Genomic DNA, 24,168 nt, shown 5'->3' with positions numbered 1-24,168 from the left:
TCCTTTGTGAGCTTCTAATAAAACCTAAGGAGAAGACAAGCTGATTTAGAAGTGACAGAAGATCTAAGCTCTGTTTCTTATGGGTTAATTTTCAAAAAAGTGAAATGTTTTGCTATATGGTTTTAATGAGTCAAAAAGAAAACCGGATGATACATTCCCTTTAAATGCAATGAAATGTGTTTACTATTATGTCCACAGGGGTTTTAAGCTTTGCCTTAAGTTAAGTTCTCCAGTTTGGGATCAATTTTAGATTTTGCCTTAATAATAATTATTTATATAGCGCACACAGATTACGCAGCGCTGCACAAAGCATGAGACTTCATTTCCTTTCCCCAATGGGGCTCACAATCTAATCAACCTACCAGTATGTTTTGGAGTGTGGGAGGAAACCGGAGGACCCGGAGGAAACCCACATAAACACGGAGGGAACATACAAACTCTTTTTTAACACTTTCCCTTCCGATCATATTCCTATTATCATAAATAGTCAGGAAGAACGTCGTCCTCTGGGTTTGTATGTTCTTTGCACATTCATAGCAGGAGAATCATCATTTTCCCCATTCGGGACGTAAAACAACTCAAAGACTCCCGAGAGAATTCACAGCCCGACTAAAATGGAACGTCATTCATACTGAGAGCTGGTGAAAAGTTCCCGCGATAACTTTTGGTATTTTTTGTAGCAAAAACATAATTAGTTCTTCTTTCCAGAAAGGATTTCATTGTCAAAAAGTGTTTCAATAAATAATTATGTAAATATGTCTAAACTTTTTTGCTAAATCATCTACTTACAGATCTCCTACATCATATATGCACACACATTTAGAGCACATACACATCACATATACACACATACAGCATATTCACAACCAATAATCCAGATGCTGGGCCCCCCTGACACTGTGGGCCCCATAGCAGCTGCTTTGGTTGCTTTCACTGTAGTTACAACCTTGCTCCTATCTATCTACGTATCTATATCTGTCTATCGATATGAAGGAAAGGCAGCACTCCACACAAAAATAGAACAAAGAAAAAGGTGGTGTAACCCATGTACAACGTGGCAACGTTTCGGCCTTGGGGAAGCCTTGGGAAAGACTCAATGTGGGGTATTTATCAGGGCTTCTGCAAATGATAGCTTATAGCAATTATAGCATAGAGATAAACTCTGCGCCGGACCCCGCCAGATACATCAAGAAGCCTGACGCAGCACAGTGTATAAACAAACCATGGATGGTCCGGTGAAGCCTCCACAGATTGAGTCAATGGGGCAGATTTACTTACCCAGCGGCGCGTTCTCTGCGGTGGATTCGGGTCCGGCCGGGATTTATTAAGGTAGTTCCTCCGACTTCCACCAGGTGGCGCTGCTGCGCTGAAGTTCCCCGGAACGCACTGGAATACACCGAGCCGGGCTGAGTGAAGGTAAGTGCAAGCTCCGCGACACATTTTTTCGGGTTTTCGTTCGGCCACGCCCCCCGATTTCCGTCGCGTGCATACCAGCGCCGATTCGCCACAATCCGATCGTGTGTGCCAAAATCCCGGGGCAATTCAGGGAAAATCGGCGCAAATCGGAAATATTTGGGTTACACGTCAGGAAAACGCAAATGACCCCCATTCTTCTCAAATATATCCACAGAAAAGAGCAGCACTCAAAAAGTAATGAGAAAACCATAAAGTGTTGGATCTTCATTCCATGGGGGACATTTATCATAAGCTGGTGCTAAGCATGACAGCGTATGATGGCTCCGCTTCCTATTAAATCCATTGGGTGGCAGCGCATTATTGGACCACTCCTCCGAAGACGGCGCCCCCTGTTGCCCCCCTCCACGTCCACTTGGCATGGAGGTGGCATAATGAGGAAATTCCATGCCATATTCCTGCACCTATTTCAGGGCTTGTATGACAGAAAATTGGTATTTTTTGTGAAAAATTGGTAGAATATTGGTGCCCCCATGTGTTTCCACAGACTACAAAAAACTGGATAATCAGGTCTTGTATTCAAACTTCTTTCTATGCCCTACTTTTTCCTGACACACAAGTAAGAGGAAACTACAAACAGTTAAAGAATATATACAGGCGGTCCCCTACTTAAGGACACCCGACTTACAGATGAACCGTAGTTACAAACGGACCTCTGGTAATTGGTAATTTACTGTACTATTGCCTTGGGCTACAATAAACAGCTGTAACAGTTACTAAAGGTGTCTGTTATTCCTGGTTCTCATGAGAATCAAACATTTTTAAAATCTAATTGTCACAGAGACCAAAAAATATTTGTCTCGGGTTACAATTATAAAATATACTGTTCCGACTTACATACAAATTCAACTTAAGAAAAAACCTACAGACCCTATCTTGTACGTAACCCGGGGACTGCCTGTTATTTTGACATAACAGTTGTTCACATGCTGTGTTTTTTTCTAGTACTTTTTTTTTTATCAAACTTTAATGATAAATGCTGTCATCATGAAATTAATGATTCATTAATTTTAATTTTTTTTTTATAAAAATGTATATTGTTTCTTGAAAATACACATAAATTAGCCAGAGCTTTATAAGGACAATTTCACGACAGAACCAAAAAATAGGAAATATTTAATCACCTATTCATTTTGATAAAACGTTTCTATATACATATGTAAAGCATTATTTAAATCAATGTCTTATATTACTCATTATTTTGTTTATGTATTTTATATATTAAAAATTATTTTTTTACCTAAGTTAACAGTCCCAAGAAGCTTTCGCCCTCCGAGACACTGTGAGGAGTTTCTGCACTTTGCATTTCTGTATTTAAGTTTCAGGCAAGTTACGTCTCAGTGAAATTCCTCTTTGCTCGTATGGTAAGTCTTTGCACGTTTCAAAAATGTTTTCAATGTTTAGGCTGGGAAGTTTCCACCCAAAAAATCAGTGAATCATGAAAAAGAAGCTGCATTTTCTCACTACGAATAATTTTTTACAAAGGACCCTGAGGTTTATATATACAAGACACGTGTGAAGAACAGGAAATCAGAGATGGAACAACAGATGAGCCACAGTTCTTAATCAATGACATAATTCACACTAAGGGCCCAAATCGCGTTTTTCCGTCGGGTAACCTGAATATTACCATTTTGCACCGAATTGTTTTTGGCGCACGCGATCGGATTGTGGTGCATCGGCGCCGGCATGCACGTGACGGAAATGGGGGGCGTGGCCGTAAGAAAACCCAATGGATTCGGAAAAACTGCCGTATTTAAAAAAAAAAAGTGTCGCTTACCACGCTCTTACCTGCACCCAGGATAGCTTGGTGAACGCCAGTGAACTCCGACGGACTTCAGTGCAGCAGCGACACCTGGTGGACATCGAGCGCACGACTTTAGTGAATCGGCGGAAGACCCGAATCCTCCACAGAGAACGCGCCGCTGGATCGCGACAGGACCAGGTAAGTAAATCTGCCGCAATATATCCAAAGAAATGTCAATAAAAATTAACAATGAGAAAATATTGATGTAGATTCGATAAGATTGGTAGACGTTTTAAATGAGGTTTTAAGGTTTCACGCTGCTACAAAAAAATTAAAAATATTTTTATTCTATTTGAATGTGATTTTTTGTTTCATTTTTAATAGTTTTTTTAAGCATTTTCGGCTCTAAATTACACATCGGTACTGAAACAAGACCATGTCACTCTAGGGTTCTATACTAAACCTGCCCCATTAATGGTGGGTGTCTTCTGTATTATACAGCAGACACCCAACGCTAACAGCCGCAATCAATTCTGTCATCACCTGTGGATGTCATGTGGCATGGTAGAACCCCGAAACAGTGGCAGTGCTTGGGCATTGCCACCTGGTCGCCATTGGGGATGGCAATCAGTCGAGATAACAGCCAGGAGCCATACAGAGCATCACCTGGAGGCGAGGTGTAAATTGGAAGCCCCAAACTGACAATGTACTGCAATACTGTTGTATGAGTGATCAGACTCCTCAGGGTTTAAGTGCCCTATGGGGCGTGAAAAATTGAGAATTCTTTTATAAAAGTAAAAATAAAAAAAAGTTAAAATGCAAAAATTCAAATTCAAGTCGTCCCCTTTCAAGTGAAGTGATTTGTAGGTCATAAACCACAGGAATACGCAGTTATAATGTAAAGTAATGTATCACCTGAAACTATCGTCACTACACCAAAAATGAAACTGTACATGGGAAACCTCTGACGTCTATGCTCGTCCTATGTGTGAGAAGCCATGTCTATAATGTAGTAACTTCTTCTATACTTCTGTGAGAAATACACCCACTGGCCCAGACTGACTAGGGGGACAGCTTTATGGGTTGCATAGGTAGAAACTGCATCAGTTTTCTGATTTGGTGGCTAAATAAGATGACACATTAGAGGTCACCAATATTTCATATAACACAGGGCCCCCTGGTAGGAGATTTTTTTTTTGGGGGGGGGGGGGGTGAAGCTTCAAGTTAGGTCTCAGGAACAGCAGTCTCAACTTGCAAGATAAGTAAGAAAATTACCTGTTCCCTAAAGACGCTTCTAGGTAGGTGTCAGTAGTGGATTATAATATAGGCTATTTGGGCCCATGACCACCTGAACCAATCACCCAGTGCAATACTGCCCTGTAGATATAATAAAGAGAAGGACCTCCAGGCCTGAAATCTTCAAGCTCTCAACACATATGTATACAAGGGCCCTTCCAGGGTCCTCCAAAAGTCCTCAAACTGCAGAACTAACATTGGATAGAAGGGACCACCCTCTTTTCCCAAATAGCTTGATTCTAGTACCATTTGAAGGTAGTAAATGCCATTAAATAGACTGTAATGGCCCACATTTTTCATACAGCCCAGGGTCCATGGCCTTCTTAATCCTCCCCTGGTAGGTGTCTATTAAAAGGTGTAACCAGGGCTTTGTAGTAGGTCTTGTCCTGAGTTGAAGAGGCCCAGAACAAGTGAGAACAAAACATGAAAGTGTGATCTGCTCCAGTTCCAGCGTTATGGTGGTCTTCTGTTCCCATGACCCACTTTTGACAACTTGTGCCCCCCTTTGACCACAGGAGGTCACTTCCTCTTACTTTACATGTGGTCAAAGGAGACCACTGATAGGCTAAAGTGGGTCCCCTGACCCCAAGCATTTCCATCTGAGGTGTCAGTGCTGAAGCCCGCCAGAACACTAGTACCAGGAGTACCTATGCACCAGGTCCTGTAAAGTGTGTTCTTCTCAAGAGAGCCCTTCAAGGAAGATTCCACTTACCAGTCAGAACTCTTAGTCCACGGTTAGAGAAGAGAGAATAATCCAAGATTTTCTTTGCTAAAGCTTTGCAGAATTTTTCAAAATGTTTAATTCGGATCTAAATCTATGCAGTCCAAACTGATCTTGTTACAATTGTTCTGGAAATTGGTATGTAACGCCCTTTAGTTCTCTAAAATTTAGCATGAAATGCTCCTATCTTGTTTTGTAATTTTTTGCAATTTTTTTTTACTTTTCCTCATTCCTCCCCCTCTCAAAGCTCGGGGATGAATCACAGTATTAGCTATCCGTCATTTTCAAAGAAAATATTCAGATTCGATGAGTGAAAAATGGCAGATTCGTAGTGAGTCTACCAACCAGCAAATTTGCTCTTCTCTAGCCATGGTCTTCGAAGTAGCCACTGATTTAGCCGGGAACTAGAGAGGAGTAATACAGAGTCATACGACCTAAAGATTAACCAGAAATGACAAATCCAGAAGGAGAAAATGGTCCAAGCCATCACATGGATGTATGGTGGTCATCCAGGAAGTGAAGAGCTTGGAAATTAGCGATTGGTTGAAACGGTCACAAATTTGGACCATCCCTAGTCATGGGTAGGTGACATTTTTGCTTAGATTTTTGGTGTTTTTATCATCTACAATACTCATTCTACTTACTAACATAATCTTCAGTGAATTCTTCCACAGAATGGTCAGATGTGAATGATAAGAACATGAATGTCTACCTCATGGTGACGGCACTGATCAGGTCTCTCGGTCTCTAGGTCTGGATTACGCCTGTCCCAGTTTTGCAGCTTGGGTGGTGAATTAGGTCATGTGGTGCTTTGAATACTTGTAGCAAGCAACATTTCCCATCAACAGCAGTAAACTCTATGACTCTGGAGGGAAATTCTGTAATTCTGTCGTCAGTGTAAAAAGCTTGTGTAGATCCCCCTTAAAGACTTCTATGTGGACATTACCGTAAAGCTTAGTATCGTTCAAGGGTGGGTGCACTTTTGCAACCAACGTTTTATTGCTCCAATGGATTTAGAATAAAGAAAATGAAAAAAGTTTCAACATCTAGCGCACTAGAGTAAATAAAAAATCTTTAAAAATCCTGTTTTGTGTGTACTGATCCTATAGAGGACTACACTGTATGGTCAAAAGAAGCAGGCCACACCTTTGTAAATGATGAATTCAAGTGTTACATTCATGCCCAACAGCTGGAATATTGACAGAAAAATTGTACCCCTCTGCCGGGAGCTTCATGGCATGGGTTTCCATGGTCAAGCAGCTGCATGGAAGTCGGACATCAGATGGAACGTTAAAGACACAACTATCCAAGAGTTGTCTGAAAAATGGGTGACCTGCCAGAGTCTTGATGAGTTGGCAAATCCCCCTGTGAAATGGATGCATCAATTTCCAAAAGGGGGCATGTCAAGCCTCCAAATAAGGCATGACTTAAAGGAAACCTACCACCACGGATCTACCTATTAAGGTAGATCCGGTGGTAGGTGCATCTATTGGATGTGAGGATAGCCCTTTTAAGCTCCACATAGCTGTGCGCCGAAGATATCTGGTAGAAGGATCAAAGAGGCTACTTAGGCGTGGAGTAGCCACACCGTGTAGCCTCAGCTCTGGCTACTCCATGCCCCAGTAGCCTCTTTAGAAAATTAGAATATTGGGAAAATAAAAGTTATAAAAAGATTGCGGGGACGTGAAGATTAGCCCTTAAAAGCTATCCTAATGTCCTATAGAGGCACCTACCACCCATTCTACAGTGGGGGCCATGCTTAACCCCTAACAATTTCAAGACAAATCCTGCAGCAGCCTCCTTTACTCCTCCTGTCAGACATTACCTGCCTAACTATAGGCCTTGATCCGTCAGCTCCAGTCAAGCAAAATCTTAATGTTTCAGCTTATGAAGACATTCTGGAAAACTGCATGCATTGTAAGTGTCCATTTAGTAGATGAAAGTTTCATTAGGTGATTTGTTGTGACATCACACATGTATTTCAGTAGGTAAGCTCCTATGACATCATAAAAGCATTTTAATTAGATGCTTTGCCATCAGAACAAGTAACATCAGGTAAGCCCCTTACTCCACCCTCATATTGTAGCTTCCCCAACAGGTTCCCTTCATACCCACATAGTGTCCCCCAGCAACTGCCCTCATAGTGTCCCCCAGCAGCTCCCCCTCATATTTCCCCCCTCATTAGCTCCCCCTCATATTATCCGTCCTCAGCAGCTGCTCCTCATATTATCTCCCCAGAAGCTCCCATCATAGTGTCCACCAGCAGCATCCCCTCATATAGGGTTCCCCCAGCAGCTGCCCTTCTTACTGTACATCCGCTCTTCGAACAGCTGCCGGTGTGTGTCTCCGGGATGAGGGGCGGGGCTTAAACCTGGACTGTGGGAAGGAGCTGGCAGCAGTCATGTCCCACCTCCAGGTCCCAATCCTCGTGCTGTGCATCAGCAGCTAGCATGTCATGACCAGATGAGACATGGAGCACTGGAAGGGAGGAAACAGTCTCCTGGTCCTGATGAGCGATTCCTTTTGGCACCAGCAGGTGGGAAGCAGAAGAAATATGTGGGAAACAGCGGGACAAGCCGGGACATTCTCCCTAGCATTTGTGATGGCAGGACAACCCTGAAAAACCAGCATTATCACGCCGAATCCAGGATGGTTGGAGCTACGCATGTCTGCTGCCAACTATCACAGTCCTTGCTTCAGCCCCGTCCCTCCTCTCTAAATAAAATTTTGGCAGCTGCTGGCAACTCATTTTGGCAACTCATGCAGAAGGGCAGCTGATAATATGAGGGGGAGCTGCTGGGTGGGATAATATGAGGGGGAGCTGCTGGGGGCACATTATGAGGGAGAGCTGCAGGGGGGATAATATGAGGAGGAGCTTCTGAGGGGCACTATGAGGAGGGGCTGCGGAGGGGTTAATATTAAGGGGAGCTACTGGGGGCATAATATAAAGGGGAGCTGCTGGGACGGGTACAATATGAGGGGGGGGGGCTGCTGGGGGGATACAGTATAAAGGGAACCTCCCGGGGGAGCTACAATATGAGGGGGGCCAGAATATATGGGGTACAAAATGTGAGGGGAAGATGGGGGACACCAGGGGGGAAATTATACTGTGTGTCTATGGAGTTCCACGGTGCACATAATCCATCTTTTACCACCAGGTGACTGTCATGACATCACCAGAGGTTTCTTTCGTGTACGGTAGTGATAGCACCAAAGGTTTTCTGTCAGGTGACTGCTGTGACATAAGGGAACCTACCACCACGAATCGGGTGTTAGGTGGATCTATAGGATGTGAGGATAGCCCTTTTAAGGGCTAATCCTCATGTCCCCACACTTTTTTGGCAGCTTTTATTAAGAGAATATGTAAATTTTCTAAAGTGGCTACTGGGGCGTGGAGTAGCCAGAGCTGAGGCTACATGGCGCGGCTACTCCACGCCCCAGTAGCCTCTTTGTTCCTCCTACCCGAAATCTTCGGCGCGCAGCTACATCATCGTCCGACAAACCTGTTGTCTGCGCATGAAAAGTTATCAAAAAGTGCTAAAAGGGCTATCCTTACATCCTATAGATCCACCTACCACCCAATCTACCTTAATAGGTAGATTCGTGGTGGTAGGTTCCCTTTAAGTGACTTTCTATCAGGTGACTGTCATGACATCACAAGAGGTTTCTGTCAGGTGACTGTTGTGACATAAAAAGTGAGTTTCTGTCGGGTGACATGAAGATATCACCAGAGGTTTTCTGTCAGGTGACTGCTGTGACATATTAAGTGTCTTTCTATCAGGTGACTGTCATGACATCACAAGAGGTTTCTGTCAGGTAACTGTTGTGACATAAAAAGTGAGTTTCTGTCAGGTGACATGAAGATATCACCAAAGGTTTCTGTCATGTTCTGTAGTGATATCACCAAAGGTTTTCTGTCAGGTGACTGTAATGACATCACTAAAGGTTTTCTATCAGGTGTCTGTAATGACATCACAAGAGGTTACAGCAGAGGTCGTGTTAGCTATGATACTTTCCCACTCATTGACTCTGCTCATCTTTTTCCGAAGGTGTCATGCTCCGCCATCATAGTCAGCGGCCTACCTACTACCATGTCAACCTCTGCTGACAGGAACCGACATGTTCCCTATTTAGTCCAGCGATTGTCAGTAAACCAATGAAAATCATAGAAGTTTAGGTTCACATTTTTATTCAGTGCAAAACAGAAACAATATTCATAATACCAAAAAAATAGTCACTTCACTCAATCAACGTTTCAATAGTTTACTGTATTTTTACTTCTATGACTGCAAGATCTTAATCCCTATTAGTGTAAAAAGGGGATCAGGGGCCTTGAGTCCAGCGAAATCCAGAATCTGATACCATCCATCCTCGGTCTTATATGGTTCTGTAGATTATCATGTGGTAAAATTTTGTCAAGTCGAAATGGTCAAAAGACAGACTGCACTTCAGAGCGGCGCCCGCTCCACCCATAAAGTGTCAGGACAGAAAGGCTTAGCGTATCTTCCCCATTAGGACCCTTGGCCCTATTCCATCCAGGGAAGGGGGTCCTGTATTACTTTTTATTCCCTAATATACCTGGGTAAGACTTCCCAACTTAGTGCCTCTACATGGTTTCAGTTTCAAAAACTTAATTTGAACACAGTTGGAAGAATATGTCTTCTTTTCCCCATTTTACAGACCATAACCCTATTACTTATGTCTTAAAGGGTATGTATAATTTAGAAGCCTTATAAGATTACACACTGGGTTTGTAGTCATTAAATAAGAAACACAAAATTCTGCATAGGAGCTGTATACCCAGGCTTTTCAATATACATATGTTATTGACTGTAAATACATTTTAAAAATTAAACCAGATGAAATTCTTATTAGACTTGATCCATGAGTTTATCTGCAGATATTTGTCCAAGATCCTCAAACTTCTTGATTAGTGATTTTTACCTCAAATTAAAATTTGTTGAATCTGTATATTGTAGGTTTAGGTTTTCTTTGAATAGTCTTCAGTCTAAAAAAATGTAATTAACAAAAAAATTCCTTTGTATGATAAACTTTGGTCTGCCTCTTGTTACCACTAGGGGGAGTGTATGAGCTTACTGCATACAGTAAAGTCATAAATTATGACAGCTGTAATGATTGACTTTGTCCAAGGAAATGTCCCATCATGCACCAAAACATGAAGATTTTGACACTTTATTTCTAGTCCCAATGGTCAATCCAGAAGAAGAACCTTGTTAAAGGGATATTTCCATGGAAGAGAGAGTCTTGTTGGGTGGATGGGAAATCATCGGGGCAAGCACCCGGCTACGGCGTCTGTCATCCTAGGTACAGTCACAAAGTTCACAGGGCAGTGGAGATACGGACACATCTGCTCATGGTCTTTCAATATCTGACTTAAGTGTTTGAGTTCGTCTGTGAGTTTTCCGATTTCCCTTTTCAAGGAAGAGTTTTCTTGTTCCAGACACTCGTATTCCTGCAATATGAAGGAAAAATGGTATATTATTCTATTATATTTGATATTTATATATTGCTACATATACCCTCAGAAACCATCATATAGGCAGCATACTGCTTTATAACCTCTGATATCATCATATGTAAAAATGCTACCATACAGTCTAAGGTACCATTATACAGGCAGTATACCTCCATATAACCACAGATACCATCATATAGGCATATAACCTCCACATAACCTTGGATACCATCATATATACAGTAAACCACAGGGCCGGCGCCAGCATTGGGCATACCCGGGCAGGTGCTGGGGCCCTAAGCTACTGGGGGCCCATATGAGGCTGTACATAAGAAATCCATGGGGTCGAGGAGGGCTGTATCTAATGAATCCATAGGGGTTAGGGTGGCTTTATATAAAATAAGCATGTGGGGGCTGTTTGGAATGATAAACTAAGGAATATTTTAGGGAACAGGAGACTATTTTTCTGAATTTTGAATGCGCAATGTGAGTTCACTGCAAAGGGGCCCACTGAGGCTCTGCCGCACAGGGGCTTCCTGAAACATGGGGCGGACCCTGGTATACCGCTATATAACCTAAGCTATTATTATACAGGCATATGGATATTATCATATGGAAAAAATACTACCATACAGCCTCAAGTACCATTATACTGACAGTATACCTTCATATAACTGCAGATACCATCATATAGGCAGTATACCACCATATAGCCTCAGATACCATCATATAGACAGTATACCACCATATAGCCTCAGATACCATCATATAGACAGTATACCATCATATAGGGGCTTATTTACTAAGGGTCCCGCTGCTGCATTTCCCTCTGGTTTTTGCGATGCTTTTGGAACAGGTATTTAGCAGGCGATTGTGTTGCACGCGATCGGATTTTGGCGCAATCGCGGGGACGGGCCACGCGCATGGACGGGTAAGTAAATGTGCCCCATAGCCTCAGATACCATCACATAGGAAATACATTTCCATATAATTTCCGCATTATACTGACAGTATAGCTCCATATAACCTCAGATACCACAGCATAGAAAATATACTGCCATATACCCTCAGATACCATCATACAGGCAGTGTACTTCTATATAACTTCATCACATCATGTAGACTGTATACTTCCATATACCCTCAGATACCATCATATAGACAGTATACCGCCATATAACTGGTAATGGCCCACTTTACTAGGGACGCCAAAAAAACGACAAAAACAAACTGAAACATCTTAGTATTAGTTATATGTGGTTTTGTTCTTAGATTATTTGGCTGGCGTGTGGTGGTATTACATCAGCTGAAATTATTATAAAAACTACACTATATCACCCTCCCCAGTGTTAGCTAATACATGCAAATTCAGGCGTGGGCAATCACCAATGTTATCCCCACTATTTCCCCCAACTTTATGGGTTGCCCCAAGTGTCGACAGGAATATAAGAAGTCCAGGGTTTCGCCCGATGTGTCAATGCTACTTGGCACAGATATGACTTTTGTAGATTTCTCTTTTACTTTCACCTTCACTTCCCGCCCTGTAGTTCATAGTTACACACATTGTTTTGGAGAAGTAAAGTGCGGAGGGCGAATACAAGCTCTAATAATAATAATAATTCTTTATTTATATAGCGCACACAGATTACGCAGCGCTGCACAGAACTTGCCAAATCGGTCTCTGTCCTCATGATGTCCACAATCTAATCACGTACCAGTATGTTTTGGAGTGTGGGAGGAAACGGGAGGATCCGGAGGAAACCCACACAAACTCTTTGCAGATGTTAACCCTGGGACTTGAACCCCAGCATTTCAAGGCTGTAGTGCTAACCACTAATCCACCGTAATAGATTGACCAATGTTCTAAAAATGTATGTTCTCTCAAGACTCAGTGACACAGGCTGATACTTTATGGCTCCATCACTTTCTTAGAACAGAAGGAATATGTCATAGGAACATATCACCAATAACTAATCTACAGCGCACTACAAGAAGTCATCAACCCTAATTGGAGGCTCACTTCCTACCACAGATCATTGGCATGGAAAAATTACGAAATATTGCAAACATTTCAAAACCTACTACTGTGTATTCAGCTCCTATGTAACTCCATGGTAACAGACTACAAACAAATCTTGTAGTCTGATCTTGTATTGCCCCATCTAGTCCGGAGATTTATAAAATAACCTAAGTTTGTACATTTACTACAATTTTATTCGATGGTTTAGGGTTAAAAAGATTCGTTGAAAAATGCACGAAATGAGGAAGTAAATAACTATTTCCAGAACAAATGGAGAATCATTGGTTCGTACCGATTCTATTTTGCCACAAATTTTGAAAAATGTAGGGAAAGTTCAAATCTTGGATAATTCATTCATCTCAATTTAGTAAGAAGTAAGGAACAAGTTTGCCTAAATAGAAGCTATAGATAAAATACAATAGAAGATTTTTTTTCTTGTTATTGTTTTGTATTTAAACTTGCCATAAACTTGTCTCTATGGCAACAGACTACAAACTCAGTGTAGTCTGACCTTTCAGTTAAAGGCTACTTGCAAAGCTGCTGTGGCATGTTCTTTAAAGGAAATGTCCCATCTCCCACTTTTTGTGACAATGGCTCTACCGAATCATCGCTATTAAAAAAAAACTCTTTACAGGAAATCTACCGTCAGAATGATGCATGATAAACCAGGGAAATTACTCATAGATCGAGGCATCATGACTGTGGTAATCTTATATTTATTATGCATGGCCTCCTTCTTTCTAAAATCAACTTTTATATTCATGCTAACAAGCCTCTGAGGGTGTTACCAGACCCCCTCCATGTTGTAGCTTACCAGACCCCCTCCATGTTGTAGCTTACCAGACCCCCTCCATGTTGTTACCAGACCCCACTGTGCAGGATCACTCCCTCCTCCCATTGTGAGATTACCACAGACAGACAGAGGGGGGGGAGTGCTGAGGGAGTCAAGGGAGGGGAGACAGTGTAACAGCCTGTGAAGCTACAGCATGGAGGAGCTCTGGTAACACCCTCCAGAGCCCTTCTGGCTCAATAGCATAATTTTAAAAGTTGATTTTAGAAGGAAGGAGGCCATGGATAACACATATAAGAAGATTACCACAGTCACGGTGCCTGGATCTATAACTAGGTGTCCCTGGTTTATCAGGATGGATTTTGTTAGTAGATTTCCTTTAAATGCCTTAGTATTTCACGGTGAAAGGCTAAGTACTCTTGCATTTTACAAGCTGTAGTGCCTTAAATATATAAACATTTTCCCCAAAATACAGTCTCCATTACCTCGTGTAACTTGTCAGCTTTTTGTGTCTGTTTTTTGCGGCTCCTCTGTGCGGCCACCCTGTTTTTCTCTCTCCTTCGTACTTTTCTGTTGCAGACATCAGAGCCCTATAAAGAAAAGGAGATTTTGTTACATCGCAGTAGTTTATATTTCTTACATTTACAACAAAACGCTGCATCCATTTTCCCAGGAACAGCGCCACACCTGTCCTTGGGTCATGTCTGGTACTGCAGCTCAACCTCAAATAGAAGAAATAATTTGTGATTTCGGTTCTTTTGAGGAACTTGCATCTTACTTAATTTTTTTCTTAGTATCTGAGATATTTATTAAAGGAACAGAAACCTTCATCCATTAGGGTTAGATTTCTAATAACTGAGTATATTCCACGTCATAGTACTAACGCCTGGCACTGGTTAAAGGCAAAGTCAGGCTGTCCATGAGGTCAATTCCAAGGGGTCCATGACCCATTAGTCTATGACAAGACAGGGCTAGGAAATAACACCCCTAGTAATAAGTGCAATTTGTGAACCCAGGCCAAGTTTTCGGTCATAGGGACTGGTAAATTTCCTAAAAGCTATAATCTCCTGAGGGCCAGATTAGTGTTTTTACCCTTGGTTAAAGGGGGTGTATGCAGCAGGGACCTCTTTAAAGTGAACATTCTCTTGTGCATTCGGATATAATAGACAATGGGGCGTTGCCATGGTCAGTAGTTTGGAGTTGCTCTCTCCACCCCTGTCGGCCTTGGATGGTGTCATGAAATCTTTAAATTGGACTTCTTCTGGATAAACAAAATAAGTTGTTCTGCTGTTTTGTGTGTGTGCGCCAATTTTTCCTGTACCGTACTATGTTATAGACGACACGTGGTCAATCCCGGCTTGTGAAATGATGCTACCCAGACTGTGCAAGTGCAGAGGTGAGATTTGTAGAGAGTCTGACTGCACGCTTTATATTGTGGTTGTAGTGTGCAGTGAGCCATGAAGAGTGCAGGCAGCCAAGGGCAGATGTAACGTGGCATATGACAGCATAGAACCAGCCTGGTTTGTAAGAGGAGTTCAGACATTGCTACTGAGCCAACAACCATGGGATCAGCATCCTAGCCTTGACCAGGTTGTAGTGTCCACAACAAAACTGTAACCACTAAGCTGTGTGCCCACAAGAGAACTGTAACTGGCAAGATGTGTGCCCAACGGAGATCTGTAACCACTAAGCTATGGGCCCACCAGAGAACTATACAAAGCTGTGTCCACCAGAGAAGGGTAGCCAATAAGCTGTGTGTCCAATAAAGAACTATAACTAATAGGCTGGGTGCCCAACATAGATTGGTAACCACTAAGCTATGTGCCCACAACATGACTGTAATCACTAAGCTGTGTGTCCACCAGAGAACTATACTAAGCCATATGCCCACCATAGAACTATAACTAATAAGCTGTGTGCCCACCAGAAAACTGTTACCAATAAGCTGTGTGCCCACCAGAAAACTGTTACCAATAAGCTGTGTGCCCACCAGAAAACTGTAACCACTAAGCTGTGTCCCCACCAGAGAACTATAACCACTAAGCTATGTGCCTACAAAGAACTGTTACCACTAAGCTGTGTGCCCACCAGAAAACTGTAACCAGCAAGATGTTTGCCCAACAGAGAACTGTATCCACTAAGCTATGTGCCTACGAAGAACTGTTACCACTAAGCTGTGTGCCCTCCAGAGAATTATAACCACTAAGCTGTGTGCCCACCAGAGAACTATAACCACTAAGCTGTGTGCCCACCAGAGAACTATAACCACTAAGCTGTGTGCCCACCAGAGAACTGTAATCACTAAGCTGTGTGCCCACCAGAGAACTATAACCACTAAGCTGTGTGCCCACCAGAGAACTGTAACCACTAAGCTGTGTGCCCACCAGAGAACTGTAACCACCAAGCTGTGTGCCCACCAGAGAACTGTAACCACTAAGCTGTGTGCCCACCAGAGAATTGTAACCACTAAGCTGTGTGCCCACCAGAGAACTGTAACCACTAAGCTGTGTGCCCACCAGAGAACTATAACCACTAAGCTGTGTGCCCACCAGAGAACTATAACCACTAAGCTGTGTGCCCACCAGAGAACTGTAACCACTAAGCTGTGTGCCCACCAGAGAACTGTAACCACTAAGCTGTGTGCCCACCAGAGAACTATAATCACTAAGCTGTGTGCCCACCAGAGAACTGTAATCACTAAGCTGTGTGCCCACCAGAGAACTGTAATCACTAAGCTGTGTGCCCACCAGAGAACTATAACCACTAAGCTGTGTGCCCACCAGAGAACTGTAATCACTAAGCTGTGTGCCCACCAGAGAACTATAATCACTAAGCTGTGTGCCCACCAGCGAACTGTAACCACTAAGCTGTGTGCCCACCAGCGAACTGTAACCACTAAGCTGTGTGCCCACCAGAGAACTGTAACCACTAAGCTGTGTGCCCACCAGAGAACTGTAATCACTAAGCTGTGTGCCCACCAGAGAGCTATAACCACTAAGCTGTGTGCCCACCAGAGAACTATAACCACTAAGCTGTGTGCCCACCAGAGAACTATAACCACTAAGCTGTGTGCCCACCAGAGAACTATAACCACTAAGCTGTGTGCCCACCAGAGAACTGTAATCACTAAGCTGTGTGCCCACCAGAGAACTGTAATCACTAAGCTGTGTGCCCACCAGAGAACTGTAATCACTAAGCTGTGTGCCCACCAGAGAACTATAACCACTAAGCTGTGTGCCCACCAGAGAACTGTAATCACTAAGCTGTGTGCCCACCAGAGAACTATAACCACTAAGCTGTGTGCCCACCAGAGAACTGTAATCACTAAGCTGTGTGCCCACCAGAGAACTGTAATCACTAAGCTGTGTGCCCACCAGAGAACTATAACCACTAAGCTGTGTGCCCACCAGAGAACTGTAACCACTAAGCTGTGTGCCCACCAGAGAACTGTAACCACTAAGCTGTGTGCCCACCAGAGAACTGTAACCACTAAGCTGTGTGCCCACCAGAGAACTGTAACCACTAAGCTGTGTGCCCACCAGAGAACTGTAATCACTAAGCTGTGTGCCCACCAGAGAACTATAACCACTAAGCTGTGTGCCCACCAGAGAACTATAACCACTAAGCTGTGTGCCCACCAGAGAGCTATAACCACTAAGCTGTGTGCCCACCAGAGAACTGTAATCACTAAGCTGTGTGCCCACCAGAGAACTATAATCACTAAGCTGTGTGCCCACCAGAGAACTGTAACCACTAAGCTGTGTGCCCACCAGAGAACTATAATCACTAAGCTGTGTGCCCACCAGAGAACTATAACCACTAAGCTGTGTGCCCACCAGAGAACTGTAATCACTAAGCTGTGTGCCCACCAGAGAACTATAATCACTAAGCTGTGTGCCCACCAGAGAACTGTAACCACTAAGCTGTGTGCCCACCAGAGAACTATAATCACTAAGCTGTGTGCCCACCAGAGAACTATAACCACTAAGCTGTGTGCCCACCAGAGAACTATAACCACTAAGCTGTGTGCCCACCAGAGAACTGTAATCACTAAGCTGTGTGCCCACCAGAGAACTATAATCACTAAGCTGTGTGCCCACCGGAGAACTATAACCACTAAGCTGTGTGCCCACCAGAGAACTATAACCACTAAGCTGTGTGCCCACCGGAGAACTATAACCACTAAGTTGTGTTCCCACAAGAGAACTATAACCACTAAGCTGTGTGCCCACCAGAGAACTGTAATCACTAAGCTGTGTGCCCACCAGAGAACTATAATCACTAAGCTGTGTGCCCACCAGAGAACTGTAATCACTAAGCTGTGTGCCCACCAGAGAACTATAATCACTAAGCTGTGTGCCCACCGGAGAACTATAACCACTAAGCTGTGTGCCCACCAGAGAACTATAACCACTAAGCTGTGTGCCCACCGGAGAACTATAACCACTAAGTTGTGTGCCCACCAGAGAACTATAACCACTAAGCTGTGTGCCCACCAGAGAACTGTAATCACTAAGCTGTGTGCCCACCAGAGAACTATAACCACTAAGCTGTGTGCCCACCAGAGAACTATAACCACTAAGTTGTGTGCCCACCAGAGAACTATAACCACTAAGCTGTGTGCCCACCGGAGAACTATAACCACTAAGCTGTGTGCCCACCAGAGAACTATAACCACTAAGCTGTGTGCCCACCAGAGAACTATAACCACTAAGCTGTGTGCCCACCAGAGAACTATAACCACTAAGCTGTGTGCCCACCAGAGAACAATAACCACTAAGCTGTGTGCCCACCAGAGAACTGTAACCACTAAGCTGTGTGCCCACCAGAGAACTATAATCACTAAGCTGTGTGCCCACCAGAGAACTATAACCACTAACTAGATAACTGTTACTACTAAGCTGAGTACAGCCCTGTAGATTCTGAGCCCTGTGCTCGTTTGTTACTGTAACCACCAAGCACCAAGGTGATGAAAGGTCCTCTTTACTTACAGTGTGTGCGTGCAGCGGATTTGGAGCTCTGTACCAGAAATACTGAGCTCTGGTAACTATACAGACATACCATGAAATGAATAAGAGCTCTACGTGATGATGAAGAGTGGACATTCCCTTGAGGTTTCACAATTTTTGTCTTTTTGTTACTTTTTTATTCTTTTTTTTTACAGCTTCACTTGAAAACCCCTGTATCAGATTACAGAGAAATCCTTTTTTCTTAGGAAACGCACATGAAACCGTCCGCTGCGTTAGAGCAGGAGGCGCTGACACCGACCTCAGGAGGACGAAGATGAATGAAAACTGTTTGTGGTGTAGATGGGACTCCCCCTGCACCTGTCAGACTGATATTATCTGAGATCATTCATAGAAGTAAGTGCAGACATGGAAAACACTGGATCCAAGGAACAGATAAGACCTACTGTAGAGGTAAGTGACTTCTGAAGAAATCTGTAAAGGGATTCTAATCTGTACTTCTACTAAAATTTTCTATTTAAAGTTTTCTCATTGTCTAGTTATTACATTTATATAGACCTGTAATACCTAAACAGCCCTCTGATTGTAGTGGCGCTATTACCTTTCTTCAGACTCTGATCCTCCTAGCAAAAAAATCCTAATAAAATTATCATAAAGCGTTGTACTGCTGAAATCCACTGGGATCATCTATGATCTCTGGGGGAAAAAAACCCTTGCAGTAAGTGTTCAGTTTCCCTGCAGCACCCCCAGAGGGGAATGAGGTATTACACCATGCATATTCAAAACTATAGACTGTCTGAGTAATGAAAGAAGAAGAAGGTGCTCCAGAGGGGGAGACGTTCTTTGTAACTGCAGTTCCCTGTGATTAAGAGATGAAAGTTCAGAACAGGGGACCCCAACCCCCTCTATTAACTAAGATTTAGGTGATATAATTATACTTCAATGACCTTATCGTTAATAAAAATTAGTGTAATAATAATAATGCTTTATTATATAGCGCAATCAGATTACGCAGCACTGCACAAAGCATGTCAAATTGGTCCCTGTCCCTATGGGGCTCACAATCTACCAGTATGTTTTGGAGTATGGGAGGAAACCGGAGGACCCGGAGGAAACCCACGCAAACACGGAGAGAACATACAAATTCTTTGCAGATGTTGACCTGGGTGGGATTCGAACCAGCTCTGCAAGGCAGAAGTGCTACCCACTCAGCCACCATGCCGTCATGTATAATGCTCTGTGCTGCGATTCACTAAGCCCGTGCGCCCGATATCCTGCATGTGTCGCTTCCCCGCTCAGGTCCGCCGCAGTTCACCTTCTTCTTCCTGGTGCATGTAAGTGCTTGATCTCGCGACACAATTTGAAAGTTAAATCCCGCGCTCAGTCCGAATCAGTCGGATCGTCTGACGGCACATCCCCCGATCTCTGTCGCATGGAAGCAGCGCAGCTGCGCCAAAATACGATCGCGTGCGACACAATCCCAGTGCAGACACCTGTTAAATACCTGTCCGAGCCGTGCAATCCCCGAAAAAGGTGCAAAGTCTGAGGAAAGTGAGCAACGCAACCCTTAGTAAATGAGCCCCAGTATTGGGCTAGTACCAGCTGTGCAGCTACACAAGGTGCTGGGTGGGATGGACCGGCACATAATGTTTAGCACTACAACTTGTAATATCAACAGATTGCAGAGAGATAACTTAATGGCGCCGGGCACCCATGCAACTTCTGTATAATGAGTATAATGTGTTGTTGTATTCACCCTAAAATGGGGACAATAGGAAAATACAACTCGTCCCACAAAAAAAGTCCTTGTATAATAGTAACATAATTCTTTATATATATATATAGCGCACACAGACTCTGCAGCGCTACACACAGCTTGTCACATCAGTCCCTGTCCCCAATGGGGCTCACAATCTAATCAACCTAATGTTTTGGAGTGTGGGAGGAAACCGGAGGACCCAGAGGAAAAACTCTTTGCAGATGTTGACCCTGGGACTTGTACCCAGCACCCCAGCGCTGCAAGGCTGTAATGCTAAACACTAAGCCTCCGTGCCACCAGGCTATTTTTATTTTTCATCTTAGCATCCAAGAGCCAAAACGTTTTATATAACGACCTAATAGTATTCTGTACGGGGCTTGTTTTCTGCGTGATGGGTTGTATTTTTGAATGGAACGGTTTTGAGTACATATATACAGACAGTCTCTGGGTTATGTACAGGATGAGTTCTGTAGGTTTGTTCTGCAGTTAAATTTGTATGTAAGTTGAAAGTGTTATATTTTGTCAGTGTTACTCCAGATAAACTATTTTTTTCACCCCTGTGACAATTTTCATAATTTTGGGTTGTCATGAAAAAAAGGATTAACAATGAAGCTTCATTACAGACACTTTTAAAGGGGTTGTCCTCTTTCAGCAAAAAATTGATATGGTTTGTATAAGGAAAAGTTAGACAATTTTCCAATATAATTTCTGTATCAACTCCTCACCGTTTTCTAGATCTCTGCTTGCTGTCCTGCTATGGAAAGAGGATAGAAATCTGCCCATGGCCACACTGGTGCACGTCTCGTTAGTATCACACGTGATCACAGGTGATATAACGAGCCGTGCACCTGTGTGACCATGGTCAGATTTCTATTCACTGGAAGTAAACATAGAAGCTTTCTATAGCAGGACAGCAAGCAGAGATCTAGAAAACGGTGAGGACTATACAGAAAGTATATAGGAAAATTGTATAACTTACAAGTTACCGTATTTTTTGGACTATAAGGCGCACAAAAAATCCTTTGATTTTCTCAGAAATCAAAGGTGCGCCTTATAGTCCAGTGCGCCTTCTATATGAACCGTACTTACAGACGACAGCTGCCTTGAACTGTGCACAGGTCTGCCACCTGCTGGTCAGTCATCCTTATAATCCGGTGCGCCTTATAATCCGGTGCGCCTTATATATGAAGCTAGACGTTTTAGCAGGCATTTATTGATGGTGCGCCTTATAGTCTGAAAAATACGGTATTTGCTAAAAGTGGACAACCCCTTTAATTATTCCTATGTTTGTCATTGCAGCCTGGGGCCAAAGTTCAGTTAATTACCAGCATCCAGAGATCTAGGGGTTGTCTGTAAGTCGGGTGTCCTCAAGTCAGGGACTGCCTGTATTGAATTGATTTTCTGTACTTTTGTAATTGGTTTTGTAAGGTTATAGAAGTATAAGGGGTTCTCTGCTTTGGGGAATCATTCTTTGGTGAAAGGGAGCCCCAAATTATGTGTGTGACCCCCCCCCCCCCTCCCCCCAGAGATCCACTGTAATCTGTTCAGGAATATAGTAGTACTTGTTCAATTTTTCGGTAGCACCTTCACAGGGGAATGGACCGGCAGGACCATGATTACAACTCCAGGGAGTCGAAACGCGTAGGTAAGTTCCTACCTTGATGTGTATGAGGATTTTAGATGCAACTTTGGAAAAAAACCCTCTATTAACCAGGTCTCCTTGGGATAGGCTGGATTTAGTTTTTCTTGTATATTTGTGTGCTTTATTGCCTTTATTGTGCACTGAACGAGAGGACAAGAGGGTGGGCCGCTTCCGGAATTTTTATATATCGCCAGTAATGTAATTTGCCAATAGTACATGATCCAAGTACTATGCCAATTCTAATATATCGATAATATAGCAGTCATGAAAGATAAAAATGGTAAAATATACTAAAATAATACTTAATAATAAACAAGTAGGAATAATACATAATAATATACAAGAAGGCTAATACACAATTATCAAGCATTAATCTATTATACCAGTAGGTTAATGCACAAAAATATACAGGAGGTCCCCTACTTAAGAACACCTGACTTACAGACGACCCCTAGTTACAAATGGACCCCTGGATGTTAGTTATTTACTGTACTCTATCCTTGGGCTACAATAATCAGCTGTAACAGTTATCTAATGTGTCTGTAATGAAGCTTTATTATTAATCCTGGTTCTTATGACGATCCAACATTTTTAAAATCCAATTGTCAAAGAGACCAAAAAAAAAAATTGTGACTGTGGTTATAATTATAAAATATACAGTTCCGACTTACATACAAATTTAACTTAAGAACAAACTTACAGAAGCAATCTTGTACGTAACCCGGGGACTGCCTGTACTTGGTTTCATGATATAAAATAGTAGAAGACAATATAATATACATTCAAGTATTAATATAATAGTAGTAATGTATATAATACACAGAAATATACCAGAAATATATATAAAAAAAAAATATTATATACCTGAGATAGGACGTCTGCCTCAGAGCCAGACGTGTTGTGCGCGCTCCTAGGGTAAGAACTGCTGGTAGAGGGTGACGGCTGGGACATCCTGTCTACTTGGAGACGCTCAGCAGTCAATGGGGACACATGGGGTGGCTTAAGGACCGGTAGACCATGGGTAGGAGGAGACAGAGGTGGGACCACAGAGACTGATGATGATGAGATGCGACTTCCAAGAAGACCAAAGACCGACAGCAACGTAAAACCGGGAACCTAAGAGATCGATGCTCCAGGGGCCATTCCTATTCTGTAGTGTGAATTTTCCAAATTTAGCCCAATCTAATCACAAACTTGGCTGTTGTGGGAGAAAACTAAAAAAGTCCTATAAAAAGTAAGTGCAGGCACCACAAGGGGAGCAGTGAGCGCACCTCTACACCCTGATTCTTGGGGCCCCAGGTAACGCAGAGTAAGGGTCGTGAAGGAGACGCAGGCGATGTGCGGCCGCTTCTGCTTCTTCTTGGAATGAAGACCTTAGCTCATTTCATGTAAGTCACGTGGGAAACCCTTTGAAACGTAGAGGAAACCACAGTGGTGCGAGTGTCAGGGAACTGAGATGGGTGCTCGGCCCTCCGCCATAACCTGAGAATTACTCACTGTATACGTGTTACATGAGACGAAAAAGACACAGAAATTCCACATTAGCCGTGACACCCGCCGCGTGTCTTGTACTGATAATCGGACGAGCTGCCGACGGGTCCTTCCTCTTTATTATCTCGGTGAAAATGGACAGAAAGTCATCAGTTACAGTATTACATCGCTTAATCATCCATGCAAGTGAGACATAGGGGGTCATTTACTAAGGGCCCGATTAGCGTTTTCCTGACGTGTTACCCGAATATTTCCGATTTGCGCCGATTTTCCCTGAATTGCTCCGGGTTTTTGGCGCACGCGATCAGATTGTGGCGCATTGGCGCCGGCATGCACGCGACGGAAATCGGGGGGCGTGGCCGAACGAAAACCCAACGGATTCAGAGAAACCGCCGCATGTAAAAAAAAAAAAGTGTCGCTCGACACGCGCTTACCTTCACTCAGCCCGGCTTGGTGAACTCCAGTGCATTCGGCGCAGCAGCGACACCTGGTGGACGTCGGAGGAACTGCCTTAGTGAATCGCCGGAAGACCCGAATCCACCGCAGAGAACGCGCCGCTGGATCGCGAATGGACCGGGTAAGTAAATCTGCCCCATAGGGTCCAAACATCTGCTCCGAGGTCCCTGAGATCATATATATTTATATGTTCTGATTCCAAAGCATGATAATGATACAGAGATAAGCGGCAATAAGTCTCCCGTGTCACCTAAAAAGTTTTCTCAAATGTCCTTCTTCAGCGTCTGAAGTGTGACCCAGAACTGTGTCCAGATGCTGCAGAACATCATA

At 43.3% G+C, this 24,168-nt stretch overlaps 1 protein-coding gene across 1 annotated transcript; it reads right to left on the bottom strand.

Annotated features, from left to right (window-relative positions):
- Positions 1-9,439: 9,439 nt before the first annotated feature.
- On the bottom strand, positions 9,440-23,212 carry BATF3 (basic leucine zipper ATF-like transcription factor 3). Its single transcript, XM_072139469.1, has 3 exons — positions 22,756-23,212; positions 14,009-14,113; positions 9,440-10,710 (listed from the first exon to the last, which is right to left on the bottom strand). The coding sequence occupies exons 1-3, from the start codon at positions 22,840-22,842 to the stop codon at positions 10,522-10,524; spliced, it is 381 nt and encodes a 126-aa protein (XP_071995570.1). The 5' UTR covers positions 22,843-23,212; the 3' UTR covers positions 9,440-10,521.
- Between the last annotated feature and the right edge of the window lie 956 nt (positions 23,213-24,168).

The sequence above is a fragment of the Engystomops pustulosus genome, chromosome 3 (assembly GCF_040894005.1).
Source record: "Engystomops pustulosus chromosome 3, aEngPut4.maternal, whole genome shotgun sequence".
In the NCBI taxonomy this organism is placed as follows: Eukaryota; Metazoa; Chordata; class Amphibia; order Anura; family Leptodactylidae; genus Engystomops; species Engystomops pustulosus.
The sequence above is the reverse complement of the archived record's forward strand: the minus strand, read 5'-3'. Positions and strand labels throughout refer to the sequence as shown.